This window comes from Hyperoodon ampullatus (assembly GCF_949752795.1).
Source record: "Hyperoodon ampullatus genome assembly, chromosome: 14".
Lineage (NCBI taxonomy): Eukaryota > Metazoa > Chordata > Mammalia > Artiodactyla > Ziphiidae > Hyperoodon > Hyperoodon ampullatus.
The window spans coordinates 6,353,389-6,379,498 of NC_136927.1; the positions used below are offsets into that span (position 1 = coordinate 6,353,389).

At 47.5% G+C, this 26,110-nt stretch overlaps 1 protein-coding gene across 3 annotated transcripts in view; it reads left to right on the top strand.

The window, feature by feature from the left end:
- KIF16B (kinesin family member 16B) overlaps positions 1–26,110 on the top strand; it is a gene marked incomplete at both ends in the record, with an annotated part of 294,678 nt that overhangs the window by 160,339 nt on the left and 108,229 nt on the right. For 2 of the 3 annotated variants that reach the window (XM_079719489.1, XM_079719490.1), the window contains 3 exons: positions 1,144–1,232; positions 23,008–23,061; positions 24,602–25,960. In XM_079719489.1, the coding sequence (XP_079575615.1) occupies positions 1,144–1,232; positions 23,008–23,061; positions 24,602–25,960 (1,502 nt within the window). Of the gene's footprint in view, positions 1–1,143; positions 1,233–22,623; positions 22,657–23,007; positions 23,062–24,601; positions 25,961–26,110 lie in introns of all 3 variants that reach the window. The other variant, XM_079719488.1, reaches the window with a different exon arrangement.

Genomic DNA, 26,110 nt, shown 5'->3' on the forward strand with positions numbered 1-26,110 from the left:
GAGAGTGCCTTCCACTCAAGAGCATCTGTTTTAAGAGTGAACCCCATATCAGAATCACTTTCATCCAAAAAGTTGGCTCACTTTTTATTTTCATTCACAGTAAATTGGATTTTTGATTAGGGTGTGAAGCAGAGAGGGGGTGAACTTAGGACGATTGGAAGAGGCTTCAGCTTGGATGGGGCTGACCAGAGGGCACTTGAAGGGCTGGATGAGGGAGGTGGGCAGAGGACCAGAAAGAGACAGGAAGAAACGGAAGGGAGAGAAACCTGTCTAGGACACTGTGTTGACCTTAGACCGAGGGAGAGAATGAACTCACAGCTGAGTTTTCTGTGAGCCAGGCACTGTGCAGAAACTCCACATGTACCAGTGTATATGCACAGAGGCTGTTATTACACCCACATCACAGATGATCGAGATGAGAAACTGAGGCTGGCCTGTCCCGTGGCCAGCAAGCGGGGAGCCGGGGCTGCAGCCCTGACTGCTGACCCGGACGTGTGGCCCTTCACCCTGAGTTATGCAGCCCCGCATCTCAGCCTGCTTTTGCTGGGGCTGCCCAGAGTTGCCGGTGCCTTAAATGCGGAATAACGAGAAAGCCGCAAACCTCAGCCTTCTCCAGGGCTGCCAGTTCCAGCCTGTGAAGCCTATTGTCTGTTCCAGCCCAGAACAGAGGGCCTGGAGGGCCCTTTTCAGGACAGAGTTGCAGGAAAGAGAGGGAAGGAAACAGGTTTGCTGGTAACTTTCCATGGAAGCACAACAGGTTAGGCTGTTGCTCTTTTGGTCTCCCTTCACCTCTCCCTCTCTGTCACTCAGCAAGTGTGAGTGCTGCTCCTGCCAGGGGACAGGGTTGACACAGATGCCGTCACCCCTTCCCTCCACTTGAACGCAGCAGCCAGGTCAGGGAGATCCACAGGGCTGTGCAGTTCCCGTCCGAGCGCACTGCGGCCCTGCCGGCCTTAGCGTGGGGCTTGGGTTCCAGACGGATCCCTGGCCTGACCCCTGACGTGCATCCTCAGAGAGGCCAGTTGTGTGCAGGCTGACGGGGGGCGTGAGCCCCTCATTGCCTCTCCCTGTGGAGCGCGGGGAGCACGGCGCACGGCCTTCCCTTGTTGCCGTGGTAACCGCTCTGCCCTGTGTTGCTCTTAGAGTGGCCTTCTGTCCTCCCTCAGCTTGTCCATGACCGACCTGTCCAAGTCCTGCGAGAACCTCTCTGCCGTCATGCTGTACAACCCAGGGTGAGTGGACTGCGGCGGCGCCTCCCCTGGGGTTGTCACTGTTGTGGTGTTTGTCGTGTCGACCCCATTAAAGTCATTAATTAAAAAAAGAAGTCAGGGGCTTCCCTGGTGGCGCAGTGGTTGAGAGTCCGCCTGCCGATGCAGGGGACACGGGTTCGTGCCCGGGTCCGGGAAGATCCCACATGCTGCGGAGCGGCTGGGCCCATGAGCCTTGACCACTGGGCCTGCACGTCCGGAGCCTGTGCTCCACAACAGGAGAGGCCACAGCAGTGAGAGGCCCGCGTACCGCAAAAAAAAAAAAAAAAAGTCAGTTAAATAAAATAAAACTTCTGCAGTCAGGCCTCCTTATCACATCAGCCGTAGTCATTTTCCAGGTTCCTTTCCAGCCCTTGCTGTGTATGGCCATCCTTTAACTTAGTTATAATCACGACACAGGATGAGGGGAGGGAGGGCTGGCGGCGGGGGGCAGCTGACATGGGGCCGTGGAGGCCCCTGGAAGGAGTTTTCTAACCATTTGAGGTCTTTAAGCAGTAGAGGAACGTGAAGATAAATTTACTACAAATATTAGGATGTGTGTCATCTGGAGAATGTAGCATAGAAGTGGGAGACCATTGAGGAAGCTACTTCCTTAGTCCCGGTGGGAGGTACCAGTGGCTTGGGTCTGGGTGGTCTCCATAGTGATGGAGCACCACGGAATGAAGGGAGGTTCCCAGGCTCCGGGGGTAAACAGTCGGGCAGGTGATGCACCTGCTCCTGAGGTGCGGGAGGCAGGGATGAGCAGCCTGGGCTGGCGGTGGGATGAGGGTTCAGTCAGTGTATCTTTCCTATTAGGTTGGAAGTTTTTCGAGGTCAGAGGCTTATCTTACTAATTTCTGTATTCTGGAGTGTCATTCACATAACATGCTTGACGAATGTTTAGCAGACAGATTAAGAATGAAATTTTAGGGCTTCCCTGGTGGCGCAGTGGTTGAGAGTCCGCCTGCTGATGCAGGGGACACGGGTTTGTGCCCTGGTCCTGGAGGATCCCACATGCCGCGGAGCGGCTGGGCCCGTGAGCCATGGCCGCTGAGCCTGCACGTCCAGAGCCTGTGCTCTGCAACGGGAGAGGCCACAACAGTGAGAGGTCCATGTACCGCGAAAAAAAAAAAGAAAAAAAAAAGAAATTTTAGTAAGACACATGCGTCCTTTGGGGGGAAAAGGTTTTTCACTACTTCCTCTGGGCATGGGTGTTCTAAATGGTGGGAAATGGCACATCATGCAAAGCAATGTGTTTCTGTGCACGAGTCAGTTTCCCAGTGACACTGCAGTTGGTTGAATAACCTCGAGTTCATGTTCTGGATCCTCAGGCAAAAGGTGGGAAGAGGGCCTCATGACGAAGTGAAGACTTAGGCCAAGGTAGTCAGAGAATTCAATGAGAAACACTCTGCAGTCGGCTGAAGAGATGGTGCTGGATGGGTTGGATGCTGCCGTGATGCACCCTGTTCATCTGGCTTCAGTTAGCAGACACATTTTGTATCTGCCCCCCTTGCAATACTCGTTTGTACAAATTCAAATTCAAATGACTTAATACTTCATCATACCTTCATTCCCCCGACTCCAGGCCCTGCCCCCAACTTGCCACCTGCTATAGAGAATGATTACCCGTGAATTAAAACATAATTGGAGAGAAGTTGCTGCCTCTGATTTATGGGAAGCAGACACCTTGTAAAGTTCTGTACTCCAGCAACTTGGCAAAACAAAGCAGGATTAAAGCTAAGCTGGGCTGTTTTTACCTTTTTTGATGTTACAGGTGTAACTATCCTTGGCCTAAAGTAAGCACCACGCAATAAACGGGAAGAATGTTGAAAGAAGTATGTTCACTGCTTGGACACTTGCTGAATAGTTGTTACTTAAATCTAATAAGCCGCCTGCACACAGAGTGTGTTAATTTCTCAAGATGGAAACGTAGGGCTGAGATGCTTCAATAGGGCAGCGAGTATTTATTGAGGGCGAAGGGAGACCATAAGAGTCAGGTGCCGTGTTCTCTCTGCCTGAGAAAATGGACACATGGGTGTGAACCCACTTAGCGGGAAGTCATGGAAGTTGTATGATTCAGGATTAGTGGCCTGTGACCTGGGAGGGCCAATGGGAAGGGAATGGTGCAAATTGACGTGCTTGGAAGGGATTCTCTTCCGGTGTCCGTGCCTTGTGATGTGTTGGGTGATGTAGAAAACCAGAGACTTTGAGAAAGAATCTTTCTTGATGTTGAGATCACCTCCAGCCAGCATCATAGGATCCGTGCCATAAGCCTAAATAACGTGAACCCACTTGTCCTCAACGCTTACGGAGACCAGGCATTGTGCCCTTTGTAACATCCTCCCCAGCTCCCCGCTCTTCCGTGTCCTCTCATTGCCGTAGCAGTGCGCAGCCTGTAGTAAATAGCTAGGGCCCATGGCAAGGGGTGGGTGGTGTGGAGGGCACAGCAGGGCTGTGAGGAGCCTTAAGTAGTAACCCTCCTAAGTCCCTGGTCTAGCGCTTTCTTCTCCGTAGTTGAGGATGTGAAGATGTTAGAAGTCTATAAAGATGCCTTATCTCGGAGAACAAAGCGGATAGAACACTAACCAGAGATTCAGCCCTGGATGCCTGCCAGGTGGGAATCCCAAATCACTCCCTTCTGTTCTACTTGAGAATTCTGTTCAAGATTCACACAAAAAAACTGGATTCTGTGCTGGGCCCTGAGATGTTTGCAGGAAGAGGTTTTCCCCTGGAGAGATGTTCTGGGAAGGAACATTTTATGAGCAAACAAGGTGAATGCTGGCCAGAGTCATGCTGAGCTTAGGAAGAGATAAGAGAGCTCCGCAGGTTGGGGCCTGACTGGCGGCCGCTCTGAAAGCCATGCCTGGGCGTGAGCCGTTTGCTTTGATAAACAGATGTCTATTCTTTGAGGAAATGCACTTTGGGGTTTGGGAGGATGCAGCAGAAGAGATAGCAGCTCAGGTGCTGCTGACACAGTCACAGCACCTGTGTACATGTAACGTTTTTAGAAGTTCTGGTTAGTGTGTTTAGAATGTATGGTTATGAATAAAATGTATGGCCCCAAATACAACAGAGAATCATTTTCTCTATACTCATAAGCATTTGCTAACTCATTTCTTCACTCTTTTTTTTCATTGTGCTAAGATACACTTCACGTGAAATGTGCCATCTTAACCATTTTTAGGCGTGCGGTAGTAGGTGCGTTCACGTCGTTGCAGCTGACCTCCGGAACTTGTTTCCTATAAAACCGAAACTCTGTATCCATTAAGCAGTAACATCCCAATCCCCCTCCCCCTCCCCCCTGGCAACCGGCATTCTATTTTCTGTCTCTGAATTTGACTACTCTGGGTACCTCATACAAGTGGCTTCATACATTATATATCTTTCTGTGACTGGCTTTTTTCACTTAGCATAATGCCTTCGGAGTTCATCCATGTTGTAGCAAGTATCAGAGTTTCTTCCTTTTTAAAGCTGCATAACATTCCATTGCATGTATGTATCACATCTTAGGTATCCATTCATCTGTCGATGGACACTTGGGCTGCTTCCACCTTTTGGCAGTTGTGAATAATGCTGCTCTGAACACGGGTGCACAAATATTTGTTTTGAGCCCTTGCTTTCAGTTCTTTTGGGTATATATACCCAGAAGTGGGATTGTTGGATCATATGCTAATTATGTTTTTAATTTTTTTGAGAAACTGCCACACTGTTTTCTATCTTAGGTGCAACCATGTTACATTCCTACTAACAGTGCCCAAGGGTTCCAGTTCCTCCACATCCTCACCAATATGTGTTATTTTCTGTTTTTTTTCTTGTTAGTTTTTTCTTTTTTTTTTTTTTTTTATAAATTTATTTATTTATTTATTATTTATGGCTGCGTTGGGTCTTCATTGCTGTGCACGGGCTTTCTCCAGTTGCGGTGAGCGGGGGCTACTCTTTGTGCCTGTATGAGGGCTTCTCATTGCAGTGGCGTCTCATGTTACGGAGCATGGGCTCTAGACATGCAGGCTTCAGTAGTTGTGGCTCACGGGCTCAGTAGTTTTGGTGCACAGGCCTAGCTACTCTGTGGCATATGGAATCTTCCCGGACCAGGGCCTGAACCCGTGTCCCCTGCGTTGGTGGGTGGATTCTTAACCACTGTACCACCAGGGAAGTCCCTTGTTTTGGTTTTGATAGTGGCCGCCCTCATGGGTGTGACGTGGTACCTCATTGTGGTTTTTCTTCACTCTTTGTGTTCTTTCCATTTTCTTAAGAATTTCCAATCTGGAAAATAGTGTTTGGAAATATAGAAAGATGGAAGATCTGAAATTCAGCTCCCCCAGTAAGTTTAGTAAATAACTGATGAGTGTCAATCTGACAAGGATCCATTTCCTGATGGCCTCCCTCGAGCCCTGCCACGTTCAGTTCAACCAGCTCGTTCGCCTGTATCTCAAAGCCCAGTCCATGGGGTAGGGCTTCAGGAGGTGTTTCTAGCCAAGGAGAGATGTGATCATATTTGCCCTGAGAGGGAACAGTGAGGGCGCTGAGGGAGCTGTGAGAGGGACCTGGAGGTGAGGCCTGAACTGAGGTAGCAGTGGAAGGAAGACAGAGGCAGGGGTGGGCTGCACAGGCGCCCAGGGCAGGAAGTGGTGAGGCCCGAATGGACAATGGGATGTGGGAGGGAAAGAAGGAAAAGCTGGTAACATCCATTTTCTGGCTTAAATCATTGGTTCCGTGTCGCATGCTCTCCAGCTGAAATACAGATACGGGAGGAGGGCCAGCTTGTCGAGAGGCAGGGAGGATACTGAGCACAGCCTTGAGAAACTGGCCCCCGGGCTGCGAACTTCCTCCTTGGGAGTGACCGCACATGAGCACAGGGTCAGCCGCCGGGCGCCCCGTGGGGAGCGCGGGGGCCTCTGCAGCCTGTCACAGGCGCAGGGTGAACGCGGGTCCCCCGTTGACACGTCCTCCTGCTCTTTCTGTATCCAATCAGCTGCTGGGTGAGGGCCCTTGTTTGGCCAACCTGTGCTGGGGCTCAGTTCCCTTGGAGCGTGATTTAGTGTACAGGGAAGACTGTGGTGAAGCCTGGCGGAAAGCAGGGAGCCGGGAGCCTTGTCTTTGCTCGTGATGCTTGGACTCCTCTGGGCTGACTTTGAAAGTGAGGCAGCTGTGGAGCTCCACCCAGGCCCCTGGCCGCAGCGCCCCGTCCTCACCGTAGGGGTTCTGTATCCACCTACTCGGTGGTGGGTCTCACAGGCTTCAGCAGGTGGCCTGGCCCTGGTGACAGTGCAGAGTTTGGGGTCCATTACCCCGTATTTACCTCTCTTAGGACCAGTTTGGGATCAGCGTTCTCCTGCTTTTAAACTTTCTCCCTCTTAGGCGAACCTGCTTTTGGCCTTCTTAATGATTCCCTGACGCTAAGTATTGGCTTAATAAATGTTAGCTGCCCCCCCAGCACCGCCCCCTCCCGTGCCCCAAACCTCCTCTCTTCTTCTTTGTTTCTCTCTTATTAAACCCTCGTGAAGGGACTTCCTTGGTGGTGCAGTGGTTAAGAATCCGCCTGCCAATGCAGGGGACATGGGTTCGAGCCCTGGTCCGGGAAGATCCCACATGCCGTGGAGCAACTAAGCCCATGAGCCACAACTACTGAGCCTGCGCTCTAGAGCCCGTGAACCACAACTCCTGAAGCCCATGTGCCACAACTACTGAAGCCTGTGTGCCTAGAGCCCGTGTTCTACAACAAGAGAAGCCACCGCAATGAGAAGCCTGCGCACCGCAACAAGGACCCAACACAGCCAAAAATAAACAAATTAATTAATTAATTAATTAAAAAAAAAACAACCCTCACGAAGACCTCTTTGTTAAGAGGCCGGGACTCTTCTTTAGTGTCAACTGCTCCTTTCCGTTAAGCACCAGCCAGCTTTCCAGTTACTTAATAGAAGTCACGGCCCACAGCATCCCTGGAGAAGATAATTTTTCTCCCCAAGTTGGCTCCACCCGGGGACTCTGTCTTCCCAGCTCTCCCTCTTCCCGACCCCACCCACACCTCGAGCAAGTTCACTCTGAGAATCCTGCTGCCCATCGTCGTGGGGGAATGAGCAGGAGGGATTTTCCTCTTTAAGTGGCCGACATGGTCCATCCGTGAGGAGCAGCTGACGTTCTGGGGTCATCGGGGCTCTCGTGACCCTGCACGTGATTCCTGGTTTCCTCTACGAGGCGACACAGGGGGGACTCATGGACCTGCCTCTGGAACCTGTCCGGCCTTGAGCCGAAGGGTGGGGCTCACCACACCCCCTTAGCCCTTCATGGTGACCCCTTCTTTGTGCAGGAGCCCCTCCTCTTCCCAGCAAGTGGCCCGGCCCTCAGTGCCTCTGGGATGCCCTCCGGGCCCCGACATAAGCACCCATTTGTCTCCCACCATTATCTTCTGCCACTTTCCACCTTGAACTTCAGGCTCCGGTTTAAGTGGGCAGAACATCTTCCACACCTCTCTCCAGGCCACATCCGTCTCTGAGACTGTCCACAAACCCCTCCCACTCTTCTTCCCGTGGGCAGTCCTCTTCATCTTTCAAGGTGAGTGTAGGAACTGTCTCCTCAGAAGCACCCTGTGCATCTCCAGTTTGAGCGAAGTGCCTCCTCTTCGTCCTGTGGCAGCTGCTTGGTGCACACCTTTATCATCATAGCTTTTTCCCGATTCCTTTAGTCGATGCTGGTGCCTGCTTTCCCACTAGGCTTCCTGAGGGCGGGGCCACACCCTGCTCCTCTTTGAACCTCCAGCATCTCACACGCAGTGGGCACTTCACAGATGTTCACCAAGATGTAGGTTTGCAGCCGAAATGCTCTCAGCGCGGGAGATGTGTCTGCTCATGGGTGTCCAGGTGCCTCGTGCTTCAGATGGGTCCTTATGCACTGTTTAGCATCTCCAGACTAGCTGGGCCTTATCTTTGTGAGGCTCTCACGCACACAGATGTACTTCATGCACGTTCTGTGGCTTTCTTGACTGTTGCACATTCACAACTCTTGGTTTCCTTGGTATCCTATAGACCTGAGTATGTTTTTTTGCAGCAGATTAAAAATGTATGCTACTTAGTACTCAGTTCCTCTTAGAACAAAGCTCTCTGAAAGAATTACATCGGGTTTGCAAATTACTGTATCCAGTAAGATCCAACTTATCTTCAAAGCAGTCAGTTTCAACAGGCAACCTAGTAATTCTCCAAAAAAACCCATGCTCTGAATCATAGTAAGATTTGGACTTTTTAAAAGTGAAGTCTTTGCTACCCAGGAACATTTTATCAGCCCAACTGGGCACGTCATGTTGGATGTATCGTTTCTAAGGTAGTTTAGGGACTCACTGCCGGCCCACATCGTAGGCTTTCTGGAAACCAGGATTGGTAGGCACACATGCCTGGCACTTAGTGCCAGAGAATTTTTGGAGGAGGCAAAGCAACCTGGTGACTTCCTTTGGGAGTCAGCTCCGCTTTGAGAAGCACCCAGTCAGGGTCTTTGCCAGGAAACAGTTTGACTGCAGGGGAAACATTCCTCCTCAAGGCCCAGTGTCTAAGAAGAAACCAAGCCCACTCCTCAGGCATCTTCTGTCTTGCTCTGAGGCTGCAAACAGGTGGCTAACTTGGCAGAAAGCGGGAGCTTTCACAGCTTTTTGAAAGTGCTCTGAGCAAAATTATATACGTTCCAAGTTCATTTCAGTCTTAAAAATAAAGGGAGAAAATTTCATTTGTGCATTATCCTCCTTTGAGTACTAACCATTGGCCAGCCTGTTTAAATGGATATACTGCATTTGAAGAAATTCTGAAGAGGAGAAATGCCTGGGTTTCAAATGCGGTTGGGCCAAAAATATCTAAAGTCAAAAATCAAACCTCTCTTTGGCAAGCCGTCCAAGGAGCTTTATGGAATGTAGCGCTGATGGGGTTGATGGGCATCAGGGCCAACTCAGGGCTCAGTGCAAGGCCCCTGACTCTGAAGACTGTCTGAAGTCATCGACAGTCAGGGGATAAGGCCAGATGAGTGATGGTTATTTTTAACCTAACTTTTAGTTTTCACGTGTGAATCATTATGGAAAATTTAGAAATCACAAACAAGCAAAAAAGAAGAAACTACGGCAGTGAACACGTTGCTGTATATTCTTGTCTATACCTCTGTCCCGCCATCTAGCCATCTCTGTCTTTCTCTCTGTGTGTGCGCCTGTATATGTACATACATCTACATATATACATTTATACTTACATACATTTATATGTGTTCTTTTACCAGGATGGGTTCACACTGGGCTTGTTTTATGCACTTATGTATCTTTCCCCTTCATATGTATTAACGTACATCATTTTAACATCCATGTGAGATACCATTGTATGGATATTCCGTACCTTACCTTCTGTTGGTAGGCGTTTTGTTGTCTAGCTTTGAACTATGGCAAGCAGTTGGGGTGAACACATTTGTAGCTAAATCTTTGTGCTTATCCATGAGTATTACTTCCTCAGGTGAGAAAAAGTAGAATGGGATTACCAGGCCAGAGGGTGTATATATTGATAGTTTTAAGGCTCTTGATAGATGTTCACAAACTGTTCTATAGGATGGTCGTACGTATCACCACTATTTATCTCCCACCAATACCACATGAGAGTTTCCCTTTCCTTGCAAACTGGAAAAGGATCCTCTTGACTCATAGACTGTGTTGATATGAACACACCCTCCTGGGTGCAGCTCTAAGCTGTATTCACAGCAGCTGGAGTCTAGGCAATCCTGCTAACAGTGGCTCTCTCTGGAAGCCTGTCCTGGGCATCCTGCTCATCACCCGGGATTCATCAGGCACCTCATTTGTCCTGTGCAGAGCTCCGTGCTGTGTGCGGTTCGCTCCAGCCTTCCTGCTCCTTCAGGTTTAGAGTAGGGATGGGGTTTCGGAATGTGAAGCCGGAGGGAACTATATTCCGCATGCAGAGTTCCGGGATTGCGATGCAGAGAGCCGAAAGCACCGAGATACGTTACCGGTGAGGACTTCTTACCAGCTGACAACAGCTGTAGGAAAAGAAAGTCGTTTCATTTTCCTTCCTCTCTCCAACCCCTTCCCTATCTATTTCTTCCCTCCTTCCCTCCCTCTCTCCCTTCCCTCAACTGGAAGGATAAATACATCACACTGGGGAGAGAGTAAGAAAACATCAGTAACCAGGTGCGTCCTTAGCCGTACTGAGCTTAGCCTCCCTCTAGATTTCTGTCAGCTTCCAGGAAACAGGCACAGGATCTAATCTGTTCACTCAGTTCCCAGCATAGCACCTGGAACTTAATAGCCATTGTAATCCATGTGAACTAAGTGAATTCAGTTCTTCCCCTTAATTCATACCAATGTAAAAGGGGCTTCAGAAACAGAGCCTGGTCACAGCCGGAGATACTCTTGGTAAGACCCGCACCATCAGGTGAGGTCATGTCTTCACTACAGGTCCCGGGAGGAAAGATTGCGTTGCCCGTGGATACAGTGCCCTGCTAGCTCCACTTTTCTCTCTTCTCTCTCTTTCTGGGGCTTTATACATTGTTTTATCCTTTTTTTTTCTCGCTGACCTGGAGCGTGAAAGTTTTATACATGTAGTGGTTGGCAATATTTATGGTGCTGGTGATTTGGCTGTGTTTTAGCTGATGGTTATTTACTGTGTTTGTCTCTGCTGGTTTGTTTTATTGGGCCTTTCCATCTTTCAAAAGTTTGCTTTGCTGCAAGGCTGACTTCCTCTCCAGTCTTTGGTCTCAGTGGTGTTGCTTTTTCGTGGACCATTTACTCACTTGGCAGTTGCTGTAGAGCCTTAAATAGTTTGTGAAGATGCACAGTCTTGGGGAACTTGCGGTGAATGCAGCTGAAAGAAGTGAGCTTCTTCCTCCATTAACAGAGAGCAACGTCAGTTTCAGGCAGGCCCTGGGGATGTGGCGAGCCGGTTCCAGACCACCGCGATAGAGCAGATACACAGTAGAGAGAGCCATGCAGTGTTTGGTTTCCCAGTGCATTTAAAAACTATGTTTATACTGTAGTATTACATTATACTGTATGTTAAGCGTGCAGTAGGATTATGTCTAAACAAATGTGCATACCTTAATTTAAAAACACTTTATTACTAAAAAATGCTAACCATCATCTGAGCCTTCAGAGAGTCACAATGTTTTTGCAATAGTAACATCAAAGATAACTGATCCCAGATCACTGTAGCAAATATGATAAGAATGAAAAATTTTCAGGATAGTGAGAATGTCACTAAAAATGTGACACAGACAGAATGGCCATCGTCAAAAAATCTACAAACAATAAATGCTGGAGAGGGTGTGGAGAAAAGGGAACCTTCTTGCACTGTTGGTGGGAATGTAAATTGATACAGCCACTATGGAAAACAGTATGGAGGTTCCTTAAAAAACTAAAAATAGAACTACCATACAACCCAGCAATCCCACTACTGGGCATACACCCTGAGAAAACCATAATTCAAAAAGAGACATGTACCACAATGTTCATTGAAGCTCTATTTACAATAGCCAGGACACGGAAGCAACCTAAGTGTCCATCGACAGATGAATGGATAAAGAAGATATGGCACATATATACAATGGGATATTACTCAGCCATAAAAAGAAACGAAATTGAGTTATTTGTAGTGAGGTGGATGGACTTGGAGACTGTCATACGGAGTGAAGTAAGTCAGAAAGAGAAAAATAAATACCGTATGTTAACACATATATGTGGAATCTAAAAAAAAAAAAAGAAAAATGGTTCTGATAACCTAAGGGCAGGACAGGAATAAAGATGCAGAAGTAGAGAACGGACTTGAGGACACAGGGAGGGGGAAGGGTAAGCTGGGATGAAGTGAGAGAGTGGCATGGACATATATACACTACCAAATGTAAAATAGATAGCTAGTGGGAAGCAACTGCATAGCACAGGGAGATCAGCTCGGTGCTTTGTGTCCACCTAGAGGGGTGTGATAAGGAGGGTGGGAGGGAGACGCAAGAGGGAGGGGATATGGGGATATATGTATATGTATAGCTGATTCACTTCGTTATAAAGCAGAAACTAGCACAACATTGTAAAGCAATTATACTCCAATAAAGATGTTAAAAAAATAAATAAAATGTGACACAGAGACATGAAGTGAGCAAATGCTGCTGGGAAAATGGCGCTGGTTGACTTGCTCGATGTAGGGTTGCCACAAACCTTCAATTTGTTAAAAAAAAAAAAAAGAAGCAATATCTGCGAAGTGCAGTAAAGTGAAGTCTCTCTGTACTGACTTAGCTTTTTCTTTCTTGTCCTTGAATATAACTCCACTGTGAGCCACTTTAAATGATGAGCTCCTTTGTTTCCTGTTTTCAGAATAGCAGAATGGGGGCTTCCCTGGTGGCACAGTAGTTAAAAATCCACCTGCCAATGCAGGGGGCAGAGGTTTGAGCCCTGGTCCAGGAAGATCCCACATGCCGCGGAGCAACTAAGCCCGTGTGCCACAACTACTGAGCCCGCGCTATAGAGCCCGCGAGCCACAACTACTGAGACCGTGTGTCACAACTACTGAAGCCCATGTGACTCGACCCCATGCTCCACAACAAGAGAAGCCACTGCAGTGAGAAGCCCATGCACCACAATGAAGAGTAGCCCCCGCTCGCCACAACTAGAGAAAGTCTGCACACGGCAATGAAGACCCAACGCACACAAAAATAAATTAATTAATTAAAAAAAAAAGCAGAATGATGAGCTGTAGGATTCCAAGTGCAGTCTGTTTCCATTCTGTTCCTTTAGATTTGCGTTGTCTGCTCAGGGGCAGCATTTCTGCTTCCCTCATTGTATAATTGCATGATCTAAAGCTGAATTGTATGGGTCAGCTGAGGAAGTGAGCCTTTGCCCAGTGCAGTGATGGATCGCAGTTATGGGCAAGGGTGGAAGGTAGCAGATTCCTTTTCATCCTACATGGCAGCATGATTTTCCTCTGAAGTAACATCTTGTATTAACTTGATTACCTGCCGTGAGCTCTCTGTAATTTGTTGACTCATTTGATTAGAACTTGTTGCTGATTCAGTCAAGGGTTCCTGATGTACATACATATCTGTTCCTGCTTCCAGGCCTTTGCTGGAAACGTGCTGTTTCCTCCTCCTGGACTGCTCGTCCGTGTGTCCGCCCGCTCTTCACATGGCTAAATCCCACATCATCTCTAAGATGTCAGTTTCAATGTCATTTCCTCGGGGAGGCCCTACCAACCCCAGCCCAGATTTCATCTCCTTGGATCTTTATACATAGCATCCTGTCTCTGCGGTAGCACTTTAAATAGTTGCTGAAATTGTGGGTTTTGGTGCAACTATTTGCCCACTCTTGGTCTGGATATTTAATGGAATATTTTTAGTATATTTAGTGAAAAGGTTTGATTTTTCTTAATAATGTACCCCTGCTTCTAAGTAGGTGTTTGGGAAGCTGTTGTTGATTGAATGTGTGTGTGTGTGTGTGTGTGTGTGTGTGTGTGTGTGTGTGTGTGTGTGTGAATTGTTGTGCCGTAATGAGGACTCTCCACCCCCTTCTTTTATCCCAGACCGTAATCCTAACCTTGAACAGCCGTGTCCCACATCAGTGACCTCAGATATTTAGTCACCATAAGGAACCCCCAAATTTTATGATCTACTGAGGTTAATCATTGTCATTGCTGGAGATGAGTGGAAATCAACTAGAGATTTGTAGAAGCAAAAAGGAAGTAAAATGGTTGCTATAATCACAGTAGATTGAGAAAAATGTTTGAAGTAGGTAGTTTGTCTCATTATAAATTGAAATGCTTATTACAAAAAAGTAAAGCATTCAGAAATGAATAAAGTGATCACAAGCATTCACAGTCCTTCCACCAAGAAATGATTGGTTTATATTTGTAATATTTACTTATATTTTATACTATATATGTTTAATTGTACACCAGGTACTATAATCATGCATTCTAAAAAGTATTTTAAAAAAACAACATTGAGCTCTCACTCGATATACAGCTCTGTGTTCTGCTTTTTCTTTTACTGTTTTCCTGGGAACTTGTCCCCAGGCCATCCAACACTCTTCTTCATCCCATGTTTATATTATCATGTAACTTTTTGTTTTTGTTTTTGTTTTGTTTGCGGTACGCAGGCCTCTCACTGTTGTGGCCTCTCCCGTTGAGGAGCACAGGCTCTGGATGTGCAGGCTCAGCGGCCATGGCTCATGGGCCCAGCCGCTCCGCGGCATGTGGGATCTTCCCGGACAGGGGCATGAACCCGCGACCCCTGCATCGGCATGTGGACTCTCAACCACTGCGCCACCAGGGAAGCCCCATCATGTAACTCTTGATCATCATTGAGGCCTCTTGGAACTATTTCTTCCTTTTGCCCACATAGCTTGATTACATTGCAATTAATCAGCTTATATAAATCTTTCCCACTGTATTATTTGTCAGCTATGCCCCAGAATTCTTTATTTGACGATATCTGCTGCTTACACTAAAACAACAAGGGGAGGAATGGAGAGAGACGTCAGAGAGAAATCAGGAAGGGAGGCTTGAGACCTAGAAGAGGCGATGGCAGGGGAGGGCTGGGGGAAGGTGGCCAGCCCCAGGGAGGTACATAGGCGCTGCCCAGACCTCCCTTAGCCCCGTGGATGTGAGGCTCATGTTTCAAGCCCTGCCTGGTTGAGCGTGTGAGCATCGTGTCCCTCAGCACGCGGTATCAAAGGGGTGCAGGTGTGCAAAGCAGACCCGCAGAGCTCTTCACTTCAGGAATGTCTTGCCAGGGCAGAGGAGCTGTGGTGCATTTCAGGTCTTTTTCACATCTTCAGACCCCCCTTCTCTGCCCACAAATATACACAGCTTCTCTTTTCCTAAACGAACCTCCTCTCGGGCTACCCCGTATAGATCCCAGCAAACCGCTTCATCAGGATCATCTGCCATGTACATTTCCAGCCATATGAGATTGCTCCCGTAAAGCATGGTGCATCTGCATTCTGAAATGGCATGATCTTAAACTGCATTGTGGAATGATAGTTAATGATTTGGGGATTTGTCCAAGGTGTGTATTAAGAGGAAAAGGGTACACAATAAACTCTTGTTGTCGGCTTTCATCCGTGTGCGTGTGTGTTCGGCTGGGAGGCTGAAGGCTGTTTACCAAGATGCCGTGATCGTGGTGAGGGACTTGACTGTATTTTACTCCCCTGTATTTTCTACCTTTGCTGCAGTTAATTACTTTCATCTTGAGAAGGCTGGAAGCACGCCGGTTGTTATTTTTTAGGGCACAGAGAACTCTGCCCTGGCTGACGTCATCGCCTCCTCACCCAGGTGTTCTGTGACTCTGTGTAATTGGGGTCTGGCTCTCAGCCTCATGCCACTGACTTCAAAGCTCTACCCGGAGTGCTCATTAGTTGAACACCTACTATGTGCCTTGCAGAAGGCCCTCAGGATACGCAGCTCTGCTGGGTCTCTGTCCTCCAGGAGCCCTGGTGGACAGGGCTCTGCCTATCCTCTGTGACCTGTAGGGTCCCGGGTGGTCTGGGCCTTGGCCCCTTCTTGGGCCACAGTTGCTCTCATCCCATCACTGTCCCCCGGTTGCACCTGCTCTTGCCATTCCAGTCTTGCTGTGCTCCCCGTGTGCCACACGTGGTCCCTGGTCATTGGCCTGGCTTCCCCCGTGTGTCGGCACCAGCTGCATCCTCGTGGTCACGCCCTCGCTCAGCTCTCTCTCCACCCTCCCTCCTGGCTTCAGGCTATTTCACAGCACGTATCACAGAACATTTTCACTGTTGGTTCGCTGTCCTTCTCCCCCCACCCCCACTAGAATGGAAGGTTTATGACGGCAGGGGCTTGGTTCCTTTTGCTGAGCCTCAGGGCCTGGGACAGTGCCGGGCACGTCACTGGCTTGTTGATCAAATGAATTGATGACGCGTGAGCCACTAGCTCGTGTTCCTCGTGCTCAGTGCCTTGCTTGTTTCTTTCGTCTTCCTTCTCCTATGTTTGTTCCACTCGATTTTCCCACTTCCCACACTGTGGCCATTGTTCTGTCCGTCTGTCAAGCAAGGCCCAGCTCAGACAGACAGCCAGGCCCCCTCCCACGCATGCAGCTATGAATGCTCTCCCTCCACCCCGGCAAGGAAAACATGGAACTTTCTGCTTGGGCTCCTCACGTTCTGTGTGATCCATACGCACACATATTTCACTTACAATTCACCCTTAAGACCTGAAGACAGTTTGTCCATTCTGTATGTCTAACACACTGCCTTGCACATAGTAGGTGCTTGTTAAAGGTTTGTTGGACGTGTGGCAGGTGTGGCAGGCATGGCTGAATGAAGTGGCAGGAACATTCCCTGTGGCACACTGTTCTGGTCTGTCCACAGGGGAGAGGTCCATCTGGGAACGGTGAGTCATATTCAACTCTGGGAGGCTGTTTCTGGGGTACACGTTGCCGTGGTTTGGTTAAGGAGGTGAGATGGAATTCCAGAGTTGAAGTAGGAATGGAGGAAGAATAAGAAGAGGTAAACTTTGCTCTTGACTTCTCTAAAGAGGAGGTCACCTTGGGCCTCTCCCTGATCCGTAACCCCCCCACCCCGGCCCCCAGGCCTCAGTCTCCTGGCCTGTAGAGTAGTGGGAGGGCAGGAGCAGGGGTGTCTGGGTGGGCTCCGGGGGTGTGTGCCGAGTTGATTGCATGATCTCTCGAGTGCCGTATACTTCTAACTACCTTTGGTCTTATGTTCGATCAGGTAGGTCTCCTGGGTTTTACCAGTGGTCCTGGCTGGCTTTATTGGAGAAGGTTATACCATTGTTATGAGAAATAGGCTGAGGAGAAACTCACTTAAAATGCTGTGGTATCAAATTTTACTATTTTTTTTTTAAAAGCAATCTTTGTTTCTTTGAGCACTTTTCATTTGCAATGCGAAAGGCTTAAGACTGGCTTCTGGGACGTCTTTACCAGTACTTTCTAGACTAGGGATTTGAAAGTTAATTAGAAAACCACTCCCAGAGTACTAGGGATATTTTTGTTATAAACTCTTTTACCTAAAAGAGGTTTAATTTCACACCTTCCTAGATCAAATTGCATGGTGCAACCCTCATCTTGATGTAAGCACCTTGAATTACAGTTGTATGAAGTCACTCTACGGTAGGATAACTTGATTTGAGGGGACAAAAGGGGAGACTGGGAGTAGGTGGTGTGGCAGTTTCAACTCTCTCTCTACAAAGCAGCTGTTCTTAGCTTTCTAATGCGAGTTGGCATGAACCCCGATGCACGCAGGAATGACTGCAAGGCCTCTCCAGGCAGAGTCCAAGTCTGGATGAATGGCCAGGTTCTTCTTTCATGAGTTTCCCTTTGCCTACCTTGGGGTAGCATCCGGTTTCTGCTCAGCCTTTAAAGAATATCTAGAATGTCGAGGCTCTCAAGGTCAGGGAGATGATTGGATAGGACCTGCATGAACTTTAGCACCCAAATCCAAACTTTCTCTTTAGTCTCCAAGATCCCCCTGGTCTCCTTGGGATTTGCAGTCTGTAAGGTGATTTGAGACTGGCTGGAAGGGAGTTCCCGAGGGTGGTAAGGTGGTAAGAAGCTCGGCCATTCTGGGCTCAACCATTACAGGACCCACTGCGGTCAAACCCTAATCCCTTGTGAAGGATGCTGGAGAGGGGAACCCTCTACACTGAGTTCTGGTCTTTTCCAGCTCCTTTCCATCTGTCCCTTACCAGACTCTGGACTGAGTCCAAACATCCCAGGCAACAGGCCAGGGATTCTTTCAAAAATGACACATACGTGATCAGAACCAGCTGTACAGTTTGCAGGGCTCAGTGCATAATGAAAATGTGGGGCCTCTTGTTCAAATATTAAGAAGTTCAGGGTGACCACAGTGGAGTATCACGTGAGTGCAGGGCCCTGTGCACCTTCACGGGCTGCCCGCCCACGAGGTCGTCTCCGGATTTGATGATAACCTGAAAGCCACATAGGAAAAATCCAGGTCTCCCCACTGACCAAGAACTTTTCCCTTAGCTGCTCGCGTACTTGCTGAAACTTCCCTTAGCTGTCCATGTACTTACTGAAAATGCCCGTGTGGGAGCTGCCTCCCCTTTGGCTTACCCCCGTGGGCTGGGAGCCCCCTCCTGGTCTGTAGATCAGCATCCACGCCCGAGCCACCTCCCCCACAGCTGCCACTCAAGTGTGGGCTGGACTCCAGTAGCCCCTTTCCTCCTTTTAGAAAGTGAAATGAGAAGTTCCAAACTCATCACCATTTGGACGACACAGGGACTCGAAATGTATGCTTTCAGTTCATTACATTTCTTTCTCTTCCTTTTTCTTGATAATCACAGTCTCACTTTCAGTGTAATGGTGTGCACGGCGAAATTCCCACCCCCTTGCTTTTTCGTTGCCAGTGATAACAGGAATATAGATGGCAAGGTGTGCAGTTGTGCCGAAAAATGGTGGATGTCGTTTAATGCAAAAAAAAAAAAGACGCCATTTCTCATAAAAATAGGTTGTATGCTGTGCTTTTTTGTTGGCCCTAACACAGTGTGTTACTTCCAACTGTCATTTAAAAATGCTAAAAGCAGCTGCAAAACTTATATCCTTTTGTGGTTTTCCTTTTCATTATAACATTTAGGAAATTAGCATTTGGGGCCAAGATGATTCCAGTAAAGTAAGATAGTGAATTACACTTATTTAAAATGAAGCCACATTAAAATACAATTACAGTTGATGTTCTTTCCTTGATATTAACACACATTTATATTTTACAGTCTATTGAGGTTTGCTATTTGAAATATTATCATTGATTATGGAAGGAGGTGCATTTTAAAGTATGTTCAGTAAATATGTAATATTTAATAGAAACTAAACAGTACCAGCAACAGCTGATATCACCTCATATTTAAAATATAGTCCCTGACTTTGTAATTATGACTCTCTCCTCAGACTGTTTGGGACTGAGCATCTTTATGTTGTTTTTTCTTTTTTTTTTTTTGTGGCACGCGGGCCTCTCACTGTTGTGGCCTCTCCCGTTGCGGAGCACAGTCTCCGGACGCGCAGGCCCAGCGGCCGTGGCTCACGGGCCCAGCCGCTCCGCGGCATGTGGGATCTTCCCGGACCGGGGCACGAACCCATGTCCCCTGCATTGGCAGGCAGACTCTCAACCACTGCGCCACCAGGGAAGCCCTCTTTTTCTTTTTAAACTTTTAATTTTGAAGAAAGGGGAATCATTATTTATCAAGGGGATCCTCTCTCTCTGTCTTTAACTGCTCATCTCCAGCCTCATTTAAGGACCCCTCCTTCTCTGCCAGTCACTGCAGTGTGTGTGGTCTTCCAGACTCTGCAGTAAGCTCCTTTATTCACATTCCATACCTATGTCCTGGGTAATTCCTATCTAGATGCTGGTGAATTCCAAGTCTGTATGTCCATCCTTGATGACGGCCCAAGTGCTAGATCTTCATTTGTATCCCCTGCCTGCTGGACGTCTCAATTTGGTTCACCCTGGAATCATTAGATTCAGCGTGTGTAAAATCGAGCTTACTTTCTTGAAGGCGGAAGAGGGATAAATTGTGGGCTCTGGAGTCGATTGATTCTGCCATTTACTGGAGTCGTGGCCATTGCTCGTGTGTAAAATGGGGGAAAGATGGCACCTACCTCACAGGACCATTGTGAGAGTCAAATGCGAGTCCTCAGACCCAGGTGTAGAATGACTCTTTTGTGGATGTTGATACAGATATTTTGTATGCACGGTCTTGTTTGATGAGATGGATGTTTGTCTTCTTTGAGGGAGGGCTTGTTATTTTCTTCAAAGTCTGTAAAAATTAAGCATCCAAGATTAAATAACTCATGCTTAGCCTCACAACCACTAACATTTGTATTCGGGCAAGTTGACCTTTTAGCGCAGCCTCTTGGCCGTGAAGCTCCGCTTCCCCACCCACTGTGTGACCCGGCCAGAAACCTGAGGGTCATCTTTGACTCTTTCTTTCCCATCACAACCTCCAACAAAATCCAGCCCAGTAGCAGGTTCTCTCAACTGAACCCCTGCGTATCAGAAGATACTGGCATTTCCTTATCCCAGTGATCCTGGGTCCTGCCTCCATCATCTCTTGTTTCCGTGACGCCACAGGCCTCCTGATCTGTTTCGTGGCTTCTCCTCTCATCTATTCTCTGTGGGCTCTCTAACACCCCTGTTCCAAGACACTTTTCTGCCACCATCTTTGGGGTCAAGTGCAGAGTCCTCAGTATAACTTCCAAGGCCCTGCACCGTGTGGCTTCTCGTGTCCCGCTGAGCTCCACGTCTTGCCCCTCCCCTCACAGGAAGCCAAGACCTGGCTTTATTGAGCTTCTGCATCTTGCACGAGGAAGAATGGCACAGCCTAGGTGGAAGTTCCCTTGGGAAGCTTGCCTTGATTCTAGGTCCTACCAAATTCTGAGACCAGCACCCGTTCGGTGTGTTATAACACAGTGTCCTTCCTCATCCTGGCTTGTGACACACTGGGTGTGCCCCTCATGTTTATTCCACTGTCAGTTACAGACTGGGAGCCCCATGGAGGCAGGGACATATCTCCCTTCCGGACCTCTGTATCCCCTGTGCCTTGCACAGCGCCTGGCACTGTGCTCAGTAAAATACGTAGGTGCTCAGAGCGTCACACTGGAGATGAAGATATTAAAACTCACATTTCATGACTTTTTGAGACCACACAACTCATTAGAAACAATTGTAGTGGTTGGCAGCGCAGATTTTAGTACCAAACTGACTCAAGCCCTCCCTCTGCTACTTACCTCATCTAAGCCTCAGTTTCCTGTTTTATAAAATGGGGATGAGACCTGCTAGGGTTGGGAGAACAAAGCGAGGGTATTGTATGCTCAGTGCCTGGCCAAGCACCTGCACGTTGTAAACTGTCCGGTGATAGGTTTTCATTCGAACCTCTCAGAGCAGCACTTGCTTTATGACTGTGCCCTTGTGACACTGTCAGAGCAGGGCGACATTGTCTGCTGATGGTCACATTGAGCTGATGTTCACAGAAAGTGTAAATCAAGAATAAAGACAGTTCTATTAGGAAAATCCTCAGGTTTTGAAAGTGTTTTATCCGGTGATTTTATTTTATTTTATTTTTTGACTGTAATTATCTCTAGAAAGACTAAACTGTACCGAAGTCTAAAAATATGTACTAGGAAGCATTCCCAAGGTTCTGTTTATCGTTATATAAAAGAGAATGATCATATATGAACTTAAATGAAACCCTGTATCTGCTTAGTGTGATGGCATATGGATTGGGCTCCAGAACTGGCAAATACCTTTCATATACTATATTTATGTGATTGATTTCTCATGGATGGCAGTGCCTGTAATCCACAGATCATTTTCATTTGATAGAAAGATAAATATAACCCTAAATGATAAGTTTCAATGAAGGATTTAATATTCTTATTATATATCACAAATTGGAGCATTGCTCATAAAATGAATGAATTGAGGATGTTTTGGAAGCAGGCTATCGTGGGTTCAGGTCCTGGTTCCACCACATTTTACCATCATGACCTTGGACACGTTCTTTCAGACCTCTGAGCTCTGGGTTTCTCATCTGTTAACTGGATCAGGTACTATGTGCTATCTTCAGGATTTGCTGGGAAGGCAGAGTAAGCGAACGTGTAAATCACTCAGCACTGCCCTCAGTTCTGCTTGCAAAAACCCCCGACATCTTACTCTCAGTTTTAGCCCCCATTAAATTGGTCACAGATCTATTTGAAATTTTGTTAGCTCATTGTAAAGGTAACTGTTGCCAACCTGGATTATCTTATCCAAGGAAAACAGTTGACTGATGAATGTTTCCATAGTTCAGCTTCTTAGCTGTACTTGCTGTCCACCACAACAGGAAAACGTTTAAGAATTACAGTTCATGCTGTTTAAAAGGTATAGTGAAACCTTGAAGTAATTCAATCTAGTATTTGAGAAAAAGTCAACTTGTTATCAATATTTTAGCGAGTTGTTTTAAAATTCCCAGTGACCTAGCCCCCTTTATTTTGCTACCACTATGGTCAGTCTGTTCATAACCTCTGTAGCCCCCATAGCTCCAATATCATATAACCACTAACTACAGGAGGATCTTGAGAAACCTCCATACAGTATAACCATTTATAAAGTAGTAAAAATATGAATTTGACTTCTGTGGGCAATTATTATCGGTACTCAGTTATTATTAGTGCTCTAGTTATCATGGGAAGTGTGTAAAACATAATAGCTAACTCTTTGGAGAATTTGCTTCAAGAAATGATTGGAAAATGTGATCTGTATAAGAAGACGTTTCAATTTGTGCATGACTATTGGCTTTTAAGTACCTTACTGTTTTTCTCCTGATGTTCCTACAGTTGATTCTTTTCTTAATTGATGTCTGTGCTCTCTCTCTCTCTCTCTCTATCTCCCTGGCAGTCTTTTCCCTATTAAAGGACCCATCTGTCTAAGGTAGAGATTTTCCATTTTTATGTACTAATTAGTGGCTAAGCTGCATGGGGTAGGCATGCTTCTCATTTAGAAGTCTCCTTTAACTCTGCTTGTCCCGTACAGTGGTGTTTTGTTTGCTTTCCTTCAAGTAACATATGTTCTTTTCAGCCTGAATTCAAGCACTCCTAAAGTATGTCTAATTTATAATCATAGTCATAGAGCAAAGAATACATTGTAAACTTGCTAATCCATAATGATTAAAAATCGTACTTGACAAACCAGTGTCCTTTGTAATATGTAACTACATATAGAGGATAAGAGAGTGAAAAAAGCTCTTTCAGAAAAGTGACTCATTTTCATTTGATTTATTAGACTTGAATTTGAGCGGCAACAGCGTGAAGAACTTGAGAAATTAGAAAGTAAAAGGTAAGCCACGTGGTAGGACTCATAACACCACAGAGTGGGTGGGTGCCTGTGTTGATGTCCTAGACCGAGATCACCTGTGTCTGTGTCATCTCCCTCTGGCTCCGTGTCCATCATTTACACGTCTGATGACTGTAGCTCCTTTCTCTTTAGCTGGTTAGTTTTACTTCACGTTTGAATTTTTTAAATAGTTCATCTTCAAATACTTGTGAGACTGGGGAATAGAGTCAGTAGGCAAATTTAATACACTCTTTAAGTGTAATACATCAAATATAGACTTGTTTAAATTTAACTAAAAAGTATTTCTTCCTTAATAATATCCTGAGTTTTAAAAAAGCCGAAAGAATGACACTTCCCCTTCTTATGCCTGCTCACTTTTTAAACATCTTTCCTTATGTTGATCAGCCATTTGTATTTCCTTTTCTAATCTGCCTCTGCATGTTCTCAGCTCCCTTTTCTTTTGGGGTGTGTGTGTGTGTGTGTGTGTGTGTGTGTGTGTGTGTTTAATTGATTTGGAGAGCGTTTTTTATATGTTCTGAATGTAATTCTTTGATAAAACTAAGTAGTTTTCTTTTTTTTTCCTGTCCTATTTAACAAGCCAAGAAATGGACCAAGGATAGATATTAGAATAGAAAGTAAGGCCGCAGAAAATCTGCACCCTGGATATTTATTTTCTAGAGTGTGGAGTCTGGGTGTTACAGATGAATTAGTTTAGCTCGCAGCATCGTGTACGATAGGTCTTTGGTGGGTCAGGAGATGGAGGCCGTGCATCCGTACTCTGACATGCCCTGTGTTCTTGCTTTGGAGGCCACCCCGACCTCGAAACATTGACTTAGCACCCAGTGGGGACCCTTTGCTCTCTAAGACACAACATGACATGTAACCCCCGGAATCATGCATTTAAGTATGCTAATGGAGATTGACATTATTTTCAATGTTATGCATTAATAAACTAATATTTTGGATCATTTGGTGATTACCATTTGTCCTAAACTAGTGATTAAATGCTAAATAGCGTGTAGTTATTTGAGCTGGAACAATGAAGTGTCGATTATCTTGACTTTGATATTTGACCCTGATGAGTTGAGGACAGCATAAGCATTTTTATTTAATGTCATTTTGTAACCGAATTTCCATTGAGTTTTAGCCTTTGGGCTGAATAAAATTAATCACATTTAAATTTAAATTGGGCATGCCTCTTTCTCTTTGAGCTCAGGGGGCTTTAAAAATTATATCATGCATAACACATTATGCTTATGGGCTCTGCAAAGAAATGATAGCAGAAGCTACTTCAGGAGATTAGGCAAATGATATGTTGGACAGTTACAGAGTAAAAAAATTAAACAGCATGCTGCTGGATATTAGAAAAGTGCTGTTCTCCCTCTTTTTTTCTTTTTTTTTTTTTTTTTAATTTTACTTTAGTGAAGGGTGTGTGGTGTATGTCCATTTCTAGGAAACATCCTAAACTGATGTTTAGGGAGAAGTTAGAGCAGCATTTGAACCTAGTGCTCAAATAACGATCAGTCAACAATTTGCATTTCAGAAAACTCATAGAAGAGATGGAAGAAAAGCAAAAGTCCGACAAGGCTGCGCTGGAGCGGATGCAGCAGGAGGTGGAGACGCAGCGCAAGGAGACGGAGATTGTGCAGCTGCAGATCCGCAAGCAGGAGGAGAGCCTCAAGCGCCGCAGCTTCCACCTGGAGAGCAAGCTCAAGGACCTGCTGGCCGAAAAGGAGCGGTTCGAGGAGGAGAGGCTGAGGGAGCAGCAGGAGACTGAGCTGCAGAAGAAGAAACAGGAAGAGGAGCGCTTTCTCCGCGTCCAGGAAGAGCTGCAGCGGCTGCAAGAACTCAACAGCCACGAGAAGGCCGAGAAGGTTCAGATATTTCAGGAGCTGGAGCAACTCAAAAGGGAAAAAGAGGAGCAGTGTGTCAGGCTGGAGCAGGAGAGGAGGCGGCTGGAGGGGCAGGAGGAGGAGCAGGTCCTGCGCGTGGCGCGCCTGGAGGAGCAGCTCCGGGAGAAGCGGGAGCTGGTCCGGCCGCCGCGGCTCGGGGAGGCGCAGCGCGCGGAGGAGGAGCGGCAGGACCTCGAGGGCATCCGCGCATGCCTCCTGCGGGCCAAGGAGGCTGCGGCCGAGGGGGACGGCGACGGCCGGGAGCTCGAACGGGCGCAGCTGCGTTTCTTAGCGTTCAAGCGAAGGCAGCTGGCCGCGCTGGCCACCCTGGAGAAGGAGCTGGTTCAGCAGAAGGAGCTCCTGAAAAAGGAGGTGGAGGAAGAACGTGAAATCCTAGAGCGCTTAAAATCTGGCGGCGAGGAAGAATCGAGGTGGTTCTTCAAAAAGGACGGTGCGGTCGCGGATGTCCCCCACGCGGCTGGAGATGCCGAGCAGATGAAGCCAGTGGAGGGGAGGCTGCAGTGTAAGGAGCGCCAGCTCCAGTATCTCCTGCAGCATCATTTGCCGAGGCTGTTGGAAGAGAAACAGAGAGCCTGCGAGATCCTCGACCGAGGTCCCCTCGGCCTGGACAACACTCTCTACCAAGTGGAGAAAGAGATGGAAGAAAAAGAAGAGCAGCTCGCGCAGTACCAGGCCAGCGCCAGCCAGCTGCAGAAGCTCCAGGCCACCTTCGAGTTCACGGCCAACGTGGCCCGTCAGGAGGAGAAGGTGAGGCGGAAGGAAAAGGAGATCCTGGAATCCCGGGAGCAGCAGCAGAGGGAGGCGCTGGAGCGGGCGGTGGCCCGGCTGGAGCGGAGGCACTCTGCCCTGCAGCGGCGCTGCGCCCGGGGCCTGGGGGCCGAGGAGCGGAGGCCGAAGTCGGCCACCTTGACCGCCGGCGGCAGCGAGCGGTCCGGGCTCGGGGCCGGCCTGGGGGCCGAGCAGGAAGCCCTGGAGAAGGACCGGGAGAGGTGAGCCGAGCCCGAGGGGACGCCTGCCACACCCTCCGTGCCCCATGGCATTAACCCTCGGGCTGTGATGGCGCGGCTTCTAGCCCTGGTGCTGCGTCTCTCACTGTTTTTTGAAAAAGTAATTCTGTGGCCTTTATGTTTTCTGATTCA